The following is a 13,947-nucleotide window of genomic DNA, read 5'->3' as shown; positions in this document are numbered from 1 at the left end:
TTCATAAGTACATGTTTGCTTTTAAAAATCATTTCAACAGAAATCTTTTTACAAAAAAAAAAAAAAGAAATCTTTTTACGTATTTCAAGAGTCTGTAATTTGTTTCTCTTATGCAGTTTTTCTGCAGTTTTTTATGCTGTGTGCCATGGGTACTGTCAAAAAGAGCATGTGACTGAATTTTGAATGAGCTAATTTTAATTTACTTTTGTTTCTAAAGATTAAAAAATTTGGAGTATGTTTATTTAAACAACAACTGTTAGTCTTGCTGTTGAACTAAAATGTCTGTTTTTCAAATTCCTTTAGTAATTTAAATAAAATTTTAATTGAAATACAACTTGTAAAGAGAAGTACACAAATAATGAACGAGTGCACAGCTTAATGGTGTATTTTTGCAAAGTGAACACCCACATGACAAGAAGCACCACTAATATCTCAGAAGCCCCTTTGTTGCCCCCATTGCAGTCAATGCTTGTCTCACCCTCAGGTCTAATCACTCTGCCAACTGGATTCATTTTACATTCATTTTTCACTTCTGAATAAATGGTATTTGCATAAGCCTTGGACCCTTGGCACAGTTTGACAATTGGGTGATTTGAATTTTCCAAAATAAAGTTCAATCCCCACCCCTCCCCACCACCAAATAGTGAATCCCCATGTGTTTTTCACTCAGCTTCAGCATAGCAATAAACAAGATTTTAAGAGTATAATCACACCTTTAAATTTTAATTCCTTAACATCAGCTATTCCCTCAGGGTTCAGAATCTCCCCAAATATCTCATAATTTTCTGTAATGTTTGAATTAAGGTCCATATATTGCACTGGTTGGTATGTCTCTTAAATGTCTTTAAAGATTCTCCCTCTAGGTTTTTTTTCCCTTGCCACATTTGTTGCTAGTCTTTTTGAAAAGCTAGTTATCGATTTTATTTCTCAGAGTATTCTTTCATGAGTATTTCCATTCAACCTTTAATGGAAGTAATTAGTAGGAACTTTTATAGTTGGGATATAATTTTAACACACAAATCTTAAATGTTTGATTGATTAATTTTGACAGTTGTATATACATCAATACATTTACCACCCAGTGTATTTTGTTTTCAATTGTAATCTTGTTCAAATAGAAAAAGAGGAAAACCCTTTCCATTCTTGAGACTCTAAAGTCTAGAATAACTAGAACAGAAAGGGCAAAAAAAAAAAAAAAAAAAAAAGATCATTGATTGCTATTAGCAGTGTAAAGCTTTCTGCTTTTTAGCAGCCAGATAGGTGAATTAAGAATGGGATTTGGAAAATACTACTTGCTAGCAGAGGGCTGTGTGTAACATCTTAGAGCTAAAGATGAAAGGTGTAAAGGCACTGCATTGAAATTTATATCTTTGGAGAAAGATAGTTAGGAGAAAGCTGTGGCTATTTGGTTATTCCTCTAAATCACATTTACCCTTCAGCATACAGCCTCTGCCTCAGTTTCAAGCAGCAGACAGACTTCGTCTCATCTAAATTCTCTAAAGATAGGATCATGTGGTTATTGACTCCAGGAAAGAGTTAACTGCAATTGAGGCATATAAATGTCTTTAGTATCTTACTTGACAGTTTTTAGCCACGTTGGTTCTTTCATCTTTGCCTTGTCCAAGGTTTGAACTTACTTTTGCATGTAACTTTGGGGGCTTTATTAATTGTGTTTTCTTAAAGTAGCACATTGATTGTAGTTTGACACCACTAGGAAGGTAGAGTGGAAATTACTAAGAGTTCCTGAATAGCTCCTCTGTGTGAGGAATCATCTTAAAGCAGTTCTCTAAATTACTAAGTGATGTGGGTGATGACAGCTATTTTGTCCATAGCCTAGGCCAGGAAACAGAATGGGTTGCAGTGATTTGCCCAAGATTATATTGCTAGTAACTCAAGAAATGGGATTTAAACCCTCAACTTTTAATCCAGAACTCTTAAAGTTTTCTCTTAAATATGCTGTCTTCATGGGTATTAGAAACTGAAGCAGCAATAACTCTGCCCTTTGCAATTCCTCCTGCTTATACACATACATGAAAAAACAACCATGTTTAAAACATTTTTTGAAAATGTATCAAATCCAATTGTGAAACATTTTCTGTATGAACATGCAAGTCTCAACTTGTTTCAAGAGAAAATTTTGTACAAAAAAGTCAATAAAGCAAAATAATTTATATAGTGCTGAATATATAAAGCAAAATAATTTATCTAGTGCCGATGGTACAGTATAATGTTGGCCAGTATTGTTATTTTTAAAGACAACAGGAAAGTAACTTATCAAATTATTTTTAGATAATTCAGCTCAGGAAACTATGACTTTGTTATAAGTTGGAGTTAGTTAAATTCTAAATCTTCATTGAAATTGTAGCTTAGTTTTTAAAATGAAAAGTCTCCATTTTCATTTTGTGTAAAATAGATTTATTTTAAATGCTTTTCCCCAAAATAACATTAATGTAAATTTGTTTTTTAAAGAGGATGATATCTCATGCCTTTTCAAAACATTTACCTATATTCAGGTCTGGATATGATTCAGATTTCATTTCTGATTTGAAAAAAATGACTTCTGTGACTATCGTTTCTGCTTCTTTTTTCTTTTCAAATTTTGGGAACACATGACCATCCTAATTATAATCATCTGAATTTGCTTTACTTTTGGGTGCTCTATTTTTAAACAAATTCTGGTTTTAAATACTTTAATCCAAACAGTTGTTTATACCAAGTTTGTTACTAGACTTTTTGTCCCAGACTAAGAAACCACCCTTTCCCAAAAGACCGTTCTAGATCATTTAGGAAAATCAATCTCCTTTCAGACCTGCCATAGTGTTTTTTAAAAATATTGTTGCCTTTTTCTTGGTTTCATTGAGCTTTAATACTCTGAAACAAATCTCAGAAAGATGCTGGTTTTCTTTAAGATAAATACATTGCTTCTTGAAAAACCTTTTTATTTAAAGTTGGTTGGGTAAGACAAATGGAACAACCAGTTAAGCTCATTCCTTCTGTACTTATTTTTAACCTCAAAGCTCCTAGTTTTAACCTCTGGTTCAGTCCCATCTTACTAGATTTAAGTGGCTTTTGTTTTGTTTTTTTTTTCATGCAGGTTCTGCTCATTAATCACCACGAGTGTGGATCTGAAGAAGAGTTTATTACCTCTCTTTTTTTGAGTATGTTTAACTTCAGATACACACAACGTAGCCTCTCCTTCCCTATTAGATTCTTAGAAGGTAGTTATATTTTTATAGTATCCTTCTTGTGACTTTTGATAGTTGTGATCAATAAGAATAAAAACTATTCCTTACATATTGGGCTCCTGCATGCAAATCAGTTCATTTAAAACCTCCTGGAGGTCTTTGGCATGCCAGACATAAAACCACGAGTGTTTGTTTGTGGAGGTAACCATGTTCCAGAGAAATTTAAGACTTTACTTACCTTATCAAGAAACTGGGAGAGTTATCCTTTAGGTTCTGGGAGTCACTGACTTTAAGGGGCTTGCTTTTGCTGTGTGATTTTCAAAATTAATTTAAAATGGAAAATGATAAATTAGAAATGCTTTTGTGGTCTTAGATCTCTGAGTGAATAGTAGAAAGAAATTAGCTTTTAATTGTACCTGTGTGTGCTTAACAAATTAGCTGATTTATCATGTCTTTTTAAACATTGGCGAGCATATATACTTTTCCATGTTTGTAATTTTTAGACACATTGATGTATTTTTCTTATTGTACATGAATATGATGTATGAAATGTGATAAATAAATTTTATTCTTTTTTTTTTATATGTATCTAGGGTTGGAAAAAAGAAAGAATTCTAGCTGAATATCCTGATGGCAGGATAATAATGGTTCTTCCTGAAGATCCAAAGTATGCCCTGAAAAAGGTAACTTTCCAGTGAAATTTCACACAGAATGAATAATTTTGCATCTGATTTTAAGAGTACAATGTATTGCTGGCAGAGCACATTTAAACACCCCATTCTGAGAATAAGAAATAAGCATTTAGTCACAACCCAACTGAAAAATGAATGCTTTAACTTTGTAGTGTGTCATTTGTTGTTGTTGATTTTCTAAGTCATGTCTGACTCTTTGCAACCCCATGGACTGCAGCAAACTAGATTTCCTGATACTTCACTATCTCCTGGAGTTTGCTCAAACTCATCTCCATTGAGTGAGTGATGCCATTCAACCACTTCATCCTCTGTCCCCGCCTCCTCCTGCTCTCAGTCCTTCCCAGCATCAGGGTCTTTTCCAGTGAGTCGACTCTTCCCATCAGGTGGCCAAAGTATTGGAGCTTCAGCATCAGTCCTTCCAATGAATATTCAGGGCTTATTTCCTTTAGGATTGACTGGTTTGATCTCCGTGCTGTCCAAGGGAGTCTTCAAGAGTCTTCACCACCACCACAGTTCGAAGCATCAATTCTTTGGCACTCAGCCCTCTTTATGGCCCAGGTCTCATATCCTCACATGAGTACTGTCTAGCATATGTGAAATGAATTTTTAGTGGATTGATTAGTATCTCATATTATCAGTAATTTGAGTAATGATATAGAAGGCATAGTAAGTGCCACATAAGTGATTTCAAGAATCAAAATACAAATCTGAATAATAATTTATAAAACTGAAACTAATAGATGTCATTTTATTCTGAGAGTAAATTTCTAATATCCTTGTTCTTAGTAACCTACAGTTCAGTATGTTACTGGTTAGTAACCCATAATAGGTTAAAATCCAAAGAATTGTGAGTCATTTGCCTTTAGGAACTGAGTCAAGTGTTGCATTGTGGGATTTTTTCCTAGGATTAAGAGGACTTGGGTTTTCATCACTGAATAAGGAATGTGTTACATGGTATTCTGCAATTCAGAAGTGTGAATACTTAACCCCCTTAGGTGTCATTTACATTTTAAACTTAGTGTCACAGATGAATGTTTATTGGACTGAATATTTGCAGATTTTTTTTTTTAACTGGCAAAGGAACTGATGTTTGAGTGCCTATAAAAATCTTGACTTTGAATACCTACAAAAGTTTGAGCTTATCGTATTTGACCTTGACAAGAATTCCAGGAGGTAAAGTGGTAGAAGCAGTTTGAGCATTATGGGCTCAAATCCCAGAAATCCCAGCTCTTTGGTTCCCAGTGTCCCATATCTGACATGGGAAAGTTATTTAACCTCTGAATTTTATTTCTTTCATATGCAAAGTGAGAAACTATCAGCCTGTAAGAGGTGTTGGATTTAAATTAGATAATACTCGTGCTTTGCATAATATCTGACCCTATAAATTTTTGATAAGGAATAAACATTTATGCCTTTTCTTTGTGCTCACTTTCACTCCACTGATGAGAGTACAAATTAAGGCTTTCTAAGAACAATGTGGCCTGCCTGGCTAAGGTTCCAGTGAAGTTCTCTCCAGTGCTCCATTCCGTGATGCTTACACTGGGAAGCCTTAGTGTCCTCATTACCTATCAGAGGAGCTCTCACTCTTGTTCCCAGACTACTGGGCTTGACATTACTCTCCATTCTTTCTTCCTTTTGCAGATTGGTCCACAGAGCTTGAAAAACATTTAGTGATCAGGATAGTCATTCACAGGCACTCTTCAGAGGATGTTCTGCTTGGAATAATATGCTCACTTTATTGAACTGAAATAGAGCATATTTTACATATATAAAATGCTTTTGTTTAAAAAATAATAATTTTTCTTTATTTGGCAGGTTGACGAGATTAGAGAGATGGTTGATAATGATTTAGGTTTCCAGCAGGCTCCACTCATGTGCTATTCCAGAACAAAAACACTTCTGTTTATTTCTAATGACAAAAAGGTAGTTGGTTGTCTAATTGCAGAACATATCCAGTGGGTAAGTGATTTTTAAAGAATGGTTGTATGTAGTTTGGTGTTTAAAGAGTTACAGCAATAACATCATTCTGGTAAATTTTTCAACAGTCTGTGTAAGGAAGAGTATGAATGCGAGAACTCCTGTGCATAATTTTTTTCCTACAGTGAAGTTGTCTTGCATGGGAGTTTGTTTAAGTCAGTAAATATAAGATAAAAATTCTACAAATCAAAAGTACTATTAAATTTTGTTTAGGAAGTTTCCTTGTTGGCTACTAATGAAATGTCTGTCTCAGTCCCCTTCAGCACTGAAATAAATCAAGGGTTGCCAGGTTATAGTCCAGAAGGCAAAATCTAGCCTGTTTTTTACAACATCTTATTGTAACATAGCTATGTCGATTTGCTTAAGTATTGTCAGTGGCTGCTTTCATACTGCAGAGATTGAATTAAGTAGTTGCAAGGGGCCAGTTATGCTGCACCACCTGAAATACTTATTTCCTGGCCCTTCACGAAAAACTTCCCACCCCTGCATTAGGTTACCACTTCTTTGGTTGAGCTCTGTTGAGGACTTGGCTTGTATTTAAGAGCCAAATGTAAACAAATAATAGGATTATAGTAGAATTGATATGTTAATATTGTAAGATGGTCCCAAGTTAGACCAATTTAAGAAAACAGAAGATTTTGGACTTCCTAATCATGCTCACCTTGAGGTAGACCTCCTGTGAATTGTCTTATTTTCAGCTGAGTTCTTGCTCATGAATTCAGTGTGCATTGGACTTGACTTTCTGTTTAGTTGATGTTTTTTAGTGTGTTAATAGTTGCCTGCAAGTATATACGCTTCATCATAAAAGTTTCTAATAAGGTGCAGAGCTGAAACAAATATGTGTGATTAATGTCTATATGTTAAGCTACATAAAAATTCAATCTGAAAAAAAAATTCAACTTGACATTGTGTAAGTTTATGAATTTTGCTATTTGTAATCACAAATTTGATTTAAATAAATAGGTGACAAGGTAGTTTGGAGATATAAATTTGATATAAAAGGACTAAGTCATAGAAGCTTGCCATCCTGTAATTGAGTTAATTTTGCATAGTGCACCTCTTATGGCTTTATTTTTTCCATTGCCCCAGATTTATTCTTTGCTTTATCATTTGTCCACTTGATAGGTCTCTGAGTCTTGATTGTCCCACTTTTAAAAGATAGCAGCAATGTTGTGCTTGATTTACCAATATGTCAAAGTGCTTCCTATGTGTATTGAATAACTGTGTTGTGTGTTTAAGGATTGTCCTTAGCAACTCATCCCCCTTAAATTCAATCCAGCTAGCATGATTTATGACTCCTGAGGAGGGTTAATAGTAAGGTACCCACTTGAAGGAAGTATCACTTTTTATGTGGGACATAACTTCAGACAGAATTGATCATTGAAACAAATGAAGTTAATTAGAGGAGGGGAAAAAGATATTTGAAGTCAGATTTGCACAGAGTGATAAGGATATTTGCAAATTTTATAGAGAGTATTCTTAAATTTGTTTGGCAAATGACTAAGCATTGAAAAAAAATTGCAGACATCTATCTTGTTTTTTGACTGTTTCTTACAGTGTTTTTTTTGTTGTTGTTTGGTTGTTTATAATGAATGTTCTTTGATAAACGCGAGTGTTGTGTGGGGTTTTTTGGCCCTGCTGAGTGGCTTCTGGCATCTCAGTTCCCTGACCAGAGATTGAATCTGGACCGTGGGAGTGAAAGCACTGAGTCCTAACCCCTAGACTACCAGGGACCTTAGCACCCTTGAGTGTTTTTTAATTTCTATTCTACCTAGTTCCAAAAATGACTTGTCGCAGTGTTTATATTAGAACATAGCTGTGCAGTACTTGCTTATTCTTTGTTAACTCTCAGTTGTGTTGTCTAATTGTTTTAACTTTTGTACCTCATTCTGTCAAAAGGCTGGTGGTGTCCCTTTTTGACCACTAGACTGGCAGAAGAGATGTATGTTTTTCAAAGTACTTTTTTTATTTTTAAGAGATAGGAGTGTAGGGAAAGGACCTTCCTAAACTTCTGATTCCTCTGCCATCGTGAGCCCCAGTTCTGCACAGCTCTGAACCCTGTAACGATGACAGCTATCACAGAAACACTTGTGTGACTGCTGAGTTCACCACATGTACTTTCACTGGTCCTAGAACATGGGAGGTGGAGAAAATTAACATTCACTTCCTATGATGTGCCAGCCGTGATGGCCAGGTGCTTTGTATTTCCTTATTTAATCTCTCGCAAGTCTCTGAAAGAGATGGCGGAGAGTTCCAGTTTATAGACAAGGAACCCAAAGCTAAATTAAGTAACTTCATCTTGTGGTCACATAACTAATAAGTGAGTTAGAACAGAATGTAGATCCAGGTCTGTTTATTTCCTAAAATGAGAGCAAAAGGCTAAGTGGTTCCTATGGTTTGTTAAGAAGCCAGATGGACGTAGTGATGACCTCACAAAAGGTCAGTATGAGACAATTGCTTAATAGTTGTCTCACTTTAAACACCCCGCCCCCCCTCCCCCTTCAGGAATGTCTGTGTGTGTATAACGGACTCACTTTGCTGTGTAGCAGAGAGTAGCACAACATTGTTAATCAACTATACTTCAATTTTAAAAAAGTCACCTATGAATTTCCTCTTAATTTTGCTGCATACAGGGCTACAGAGTTATAGAAGAAAAACTTCCAGTTATCAGGTCAGAAGAAGAAAAGGTCAGATTTGAAAGGCAAAAAGCCTGGTGCTGCTCAACATCGCCAGAGCCTGCAATCTGTGGGATCAGCCGCATATGGGTGTTCAGCATGATGCGTCGGAAGAAAATCGCTTCTCGCATGATTGAATGCCTAAGGTAACTTGGATGTAATCCTTCAAGTCATTGTCAGTAGTTTAGCATTTAAGCAGAGTTTTATATAAAGATTGACATTTAGTTCATCGTAAATGTATAACCTTTATTTATATTAATTTAAAATTTGCATAAGATTGTCAATATGTAAGAAGTATGGGAAATTTCTTGGGAGTTTAGCTTTTAGGAAAATTTTTAAGAATAAATTTGTAAATCGTAGTCTCTCAATAGTTTTTCTTGATTTTATTCCTTTTTTCTTTTTTTTTAAGTATGAAGTATGATAACACATTTACGGGAGACTTGGAAAATACGAACAAAGTTATATATATATTGCTTGATTTTTAATCAAAGGGATAGAGATTCCAAAAATTACGTTTGTTTTTTTGTCTCTTGCATTTACATATGAATTTTAGGAACAGCTTGTTAATTTTTGCAGAAAAACTCACTAACTATAGATCAATTTGAGGAGTAATGCCATTTTAGCAATATTAAGTCATCTGATTCATAATCATGGGATGTCTTTCTGTTTAGTAAGGTCTCCTTTAATTTCTTTCAACAATGCTCTATGGTTCTCATTTTTTAGGTCTTGCATGTCTTTGTTAAATTTAATCCTAAGTATTTACTTAGATTACTGAGTATTTACTATGTATTTCAGTGTTGTTTTCTAAATTTCATTTTGAATTGGTCATAGAAATAAAATTAATTTTTTAATATTGATTTTATAATTTGAAAACTTGCTGAACTCATGTTTTATTAGATCTATTATTTTGTGAATTCCTTAGAATTTTTGTATATAAAAGATCAGGTCATCTGTGAAAAGATAATTTTACTTCTCCCTTTCCAACCTGGTTGCTTTTCATTTCTTTTGCTTGTTGAATTGTCCTTGATAATAGAAGAGGTATCAGCAGTATGGCCTTACCCTGTTCCTGATGTCTGAGGAAGTTTTAAGTCTTTTTTTTTTTAACTGTTAACTTTGATGTCTTTTGATGCTCTTTATCAGTTTCTTCTATTCAGAGTTGTTGGAGTATTTTTATCATGAAAATGTGTTGGGTAAATGTTTTTATAATCATTGTTGCTTTTACAAAACAATTATTTTTAAGTTTCTAGAATATACAGCATTATTTGACGGGTTTTTTCCATGTTTAATGGTTAAAAATAATTTAATTTTCTTCTTTTCACCTTCCACCCCCCCCCCCGTTTTTTTTTTTTAACAGGAGTAACTTTATATATGGCTCATACTTGAGTAAAGAGGAAATTGCTTTCTCAGACCCTACTCCTGATGGAAAACTGTTTGCAACACAGTACTGTGGCACTGGTCAGTTTCTGGTATATAATTTTATTAACGGACAAAATAGTACCTAACATAAACTCATGCCTGCAGTATCAGAAGACATCTACTGATGAGAATGGATTGGTTGTTGACTTAAACCAGGAACTAGGGCCATTTTTATTACAGTGAACTCAGGACTGGCAACAACCAGAAGGTTGTTCCATTTTCATAAAATTGGAAAAAAAAATGAAGTAATTGCTTATTGTTGTTTTGTTTTTTAAAGAAGATATTTTATTATCTTTTACAGAAATTTATGATTGATGTATTTTATCTATAGTTATTTAGACATGTTTACATGCAGCAGATAATTGTTCATAGTGGACTGAAAACTAATGCAAGGACTATGGTCTCAGTGATAAGTATAATCTGAAGTTCTTGATTGTGGCGATATACCAGTGTAGCTTGGTACTGTATTTTTTTTATATTGATCTGCTGATACCAGTTATAGTTTTAAAGAGTGTATTTTCACAGAGTGGAAACCAATGTTTTTACATTATTATTCAAGAAGGGTGTGATGTGTTTAGGAACCAAAACTAATTCTTAAAGGGTCTGATACCTACTTTAAGGGAATCATCACAAAAAAAGCAAAGCTCCTTTAGCAAGAGAGAATTTGAAATACTGAGTTTGTTCTTCTGTTTCTCTTTTTCTGCTTCTTGCTGCCATCACGAAGCAGAAGGTGGAAAAGAATTGAAGCTTTCCTCCTTGGAGAACTATGAATGACTCGAATTAGAATGGTGCCCTTTAGTTTATTTATTTTTTCATTCTGGTTTCACTTTTTAAAATAAACGTCAACTTGGCACACTTTGGCTATTCACAATCCCAAAGAGGTTTATAAAAACCTGTGGACTAGTTGCAAGCTAAATATGTATGAATTGGTATCTGCTTTGTTACTCCTCAGAAATACTACACTGAGTATATGCCCTCATTATTGGACTTCATTTTGATACTTGTCTATCCTTCATAGTGCCCTCTACTTTTAAAGGGTTTATATGTTGAAAAACTGCTGTGGCCTTTTATGACTTGTATATAGTGTAGAATAAAATAATAAAATACTTGATAGTTTTTTCTAAGTGATAAATGTGATAATGATATGTTGTTATTGTGCTTTTTCAGGAAGTCTGTTAGGTTTGCTACCTTGAAATAAGATTAAAACAGTGGGTTTTGAAAAGGTAGTTTTCACCAGTTTGCTGCAGAATCTGTATGTCAGTAACATCTCCAAAAGACAAGATCCTAACATGGGAATTTTCTGGTCTTTCAAAGAAATGAAGAGCCATGGCCCAAGAATGAAACACCACTATGATTTAATATAGGTGAATGTTATGAGCTGACATTAAAACCAGCTAAAAATTAAGACTTTTAAGATCGACATATTGTGATATATGATATATATCATATATATCATTGTGATATACACACACATTATCACCCATAGATGTGTGATTAATTGAGTGGTGTAAGGCTCTGTACCTGTCAGTAGGGTAGAATGGTAAGGCAGTGTGACTATTTATTCTCATTCATCATGATGGTCCAACTCTTGACACTGCTTTTCTCTTTGGTCTTGAGATTCTTTTAGTCATCGCTGGTCTCAATGTTTGCCTGACAGGGAACCCATGATTTTTTAAAAGCCCAGGATGAAGACTTCAGGTGTAGCATAGATGTTCCAGTAACTGTTAAACTCACAATATAGGCCCAGATCCCATAAAAGCAATAGGATTCTTTGGGTAGCCATACTTGGTGGGTTTCAAAGGGACTTGGAAGTAGACAGACTGTATTTATTGGTTGGTTTAAAGGTTACCATTACTAGGAAGATTGTTTCTTTTCATGTTTATATTAAAGACACAGCCCCTCAAATAAATTTTACACTTTAGCTATTTCTCCAAGAAGACAATTATTAATAATATTTAACATTTGAGTGTTTGCCATGTGTCATACCTTGTGTTTGTGCTGTGCTTAATCACTCAGTCGTGTCTGACTCTTTGCGACCCTGTGGACTGTAGCCTGCCAGGCTCCTCTGTCCATGGGGATTCTGCAGGCAAGAAGAATACTGGAGTGGGTTGCCATGCCCTCCTCCAGGGGATCTTCCAGCCCAGAGATTGAACCCAAGTCTCCCACATTGCAGGCAGATTCTTTACCATCTGAGCCACCAGGGAAGCCCAAGAATACTGGAGTGAGTAGCCTATCCCTTCTCCAGGGGATCTTCCCGACCCAGGGATCGAACCTGGGTCTCCTGCACTGCAGGCAGATCCTGTACCAGCTGAGCTACCAGGGAAGCCCTAGTGATGCATTATTTAATTATGACAGCCACATAGGTAGAGTTACAGGTGAGGAGTCTAGAATTTAGACAAGCTTATAGGAGAGGCTGCAGTCTTTGTGAAAGATACGCAAATTGAACTACAGCTATGATGTGTAGGTGAAAATTAGACAAATGAACTCTGAGAAGTTAAAATTGAAGAATTGATGGAGTTGATAACTGACTAGAGAAAGATCGTGACAGGAGAATCTGGGTAATTTTGGTTTAGGTAGCAGAGTAGGTGGATTTGGGGCCGAGAAGAGCATACTGGAGAATTAGGTGGGGAAGGATGAGCTTGGTTCTGCTCACAGTTTGAAGGTGGTTGCTGAATCTCCAAGTGGAGATACCTGTTTGGTTTATGTAATGGAACATGTAGACCTCGAGTTCGGGGAAAGTTTGAACTAAGCCAATTTATTTAGTTATTTGAAGATTTAGAGGAGATCTCCACCCTGGGGTTTATAAAATTAGAGGGTAGAAGAGACTGTTGAAGAACTTGTGAGGATGCACAGGCAAGGGGAGAACCAGGGGAAAGTGGCAGAAACCAAGACTCAGGAACCGTCGACACTGTCACACCACTGAAGACGAAGAGTGACGACGGAAGCAGCATCGTGGTCTCTGGAGCTGCGGAGGCGCCAGTGCTACAGTGAGTAAACGCTAGTGGTCACAAACGTCAGCAGACCGATTCTGTAATTGCTAACTATACAAAGGTGCCTATAAATGTTTTCTCAGCTACCCTTGAATAGTTGGGCTGAATGTCTAGTATATTGACATTATAGGACCCACCAGTATAGACAGACACCCTGCAATCTTATACGTTATGCTCTTGTTTACGTGGACATACAATGGTTTTATTTCAGTTTGTCAGCATTATAAAAATCAGTATTTTATCAGTTCATAATGTGCAAGAGTGAACTTGATATATCTACTAAAATCATGACTATCATAAGAACAGTAAATACAGTAGACATATACTGATATTTTAATTGTTGCTTACTTTGCATGGCTGCCCAGCTAGGGGATCTTGGTAGGAACACAGCCACATTCCTTCCTGGCTGTAGTTCACTGGCGGTGAAGGTGGCTAAATTGATTTCTGGGGTAGCGACTGCAGACACACATATGCCTTCTACCTGTTTGCATGGCTCCTGGGCTTTCTAGCAGATCAAGGGAAGATTCTGTCTTAGAACAGCAAAGAATTGGTAAGAAAACTTAACTGTTGTTGCTTTTCCTAACTATTCCTATTCCATTTGCTATCATAATCACTGAAGTACAGTTGACAACTTGAACAACGTGGGGGTTGGGGTGCTAACCCCACACGTAGTCGTGAATCAGGTGTAACTTTACAGTCGGCTCTTTATATTAGCACTTTGTAGATTCAACCAACCAGGGATTGTGTAGTACTGTAGTTCTTTTTTTTTTTTTTTTGAAAAAAATTGTGTATAAGTACCCTGTGAAGTTCAAACCTGTATTGTTGAAGGGTCAACTATAGATTCTTTCCTCAGCTTAATACTTGACAGCTAAGACATAAGAATTTACAGTGTTTCCTTGGTCCCAGAGGTCGTTCCTGCATCTTCAGTGATGATTTTTTTGTTTTTTTTTTTTTTTTTTCAGGGAAGCCAGGGTTTCATTGTTTTATCAATATTCTCTTAGACCCAGAGGGA

The 13,947-nt window shown here is 35.6% G+C and overlaps 1 protein-coding gene across 4 annotated transcripts in view; it reads left to right on the top strand.

Annotated features, from left to right (window-relative positions):
• ESCO1 (establishment of sister chromatid cohesion N-acetyltransferase 1) overlaps window positions 1-11,090 on the top strand; it is a 38,796-nt gene extending 27,706 nt beyond the window's left edge. For 2 of the 4 annotated variants that reach the window (XR_005725219.1, XR_005725220.1), the window contains exons 9-13: window positions 3,095-3,218; window positions 3,779-3,868; window positions 5,693-5,836; window positions 8,488-8,675; window positions 9,884-11,090. Coding sequence is in view for 2 of the 4 variants with exons in the window: in XM_040264711.1 (XP_040120645.1) it covers window positions 3,779-3,868; window positions 5,693-5,836; window positions 8,488-8,675; window positions 9,884-10,031 (570 nt within the window). In the remaining 2 variants the exon portion in view is untranslated. The remainder of the gene's footprint in view (window positions 1-3,094; window positions 3,219-3,778; window positions 3,869-5,692; window positions 5,837-8,487; window positions 8,676-9,883) is intronic. The other 2 variants (XM_040264711.1, XM_040264712.1) reach the window with 1 other exon arrangement.
• Window positions 11,091-13,947: the final 2,857 nt, after the last annotated feature.

Source organism: Oryx dammah, unplaced genomic scaffold, assembly GCF_014754425.2.
Source record: "Oryx dammah isolate SB20612 unplaced genomic scaffold, SCBI_Odam_1.1 HiC_scaffold_22, whole genome shotgun sequence".
NCBI classification, from domain to species: domain Eukaryota; kingdom Metazoa; phylum Chordata; class Mammalia; order Artiodactyla; family Bovidae; genus Oryx; species Oryx dammah.
This window is presented reverse-complemented; position numbering and strand designations above follow the sequence as displayed.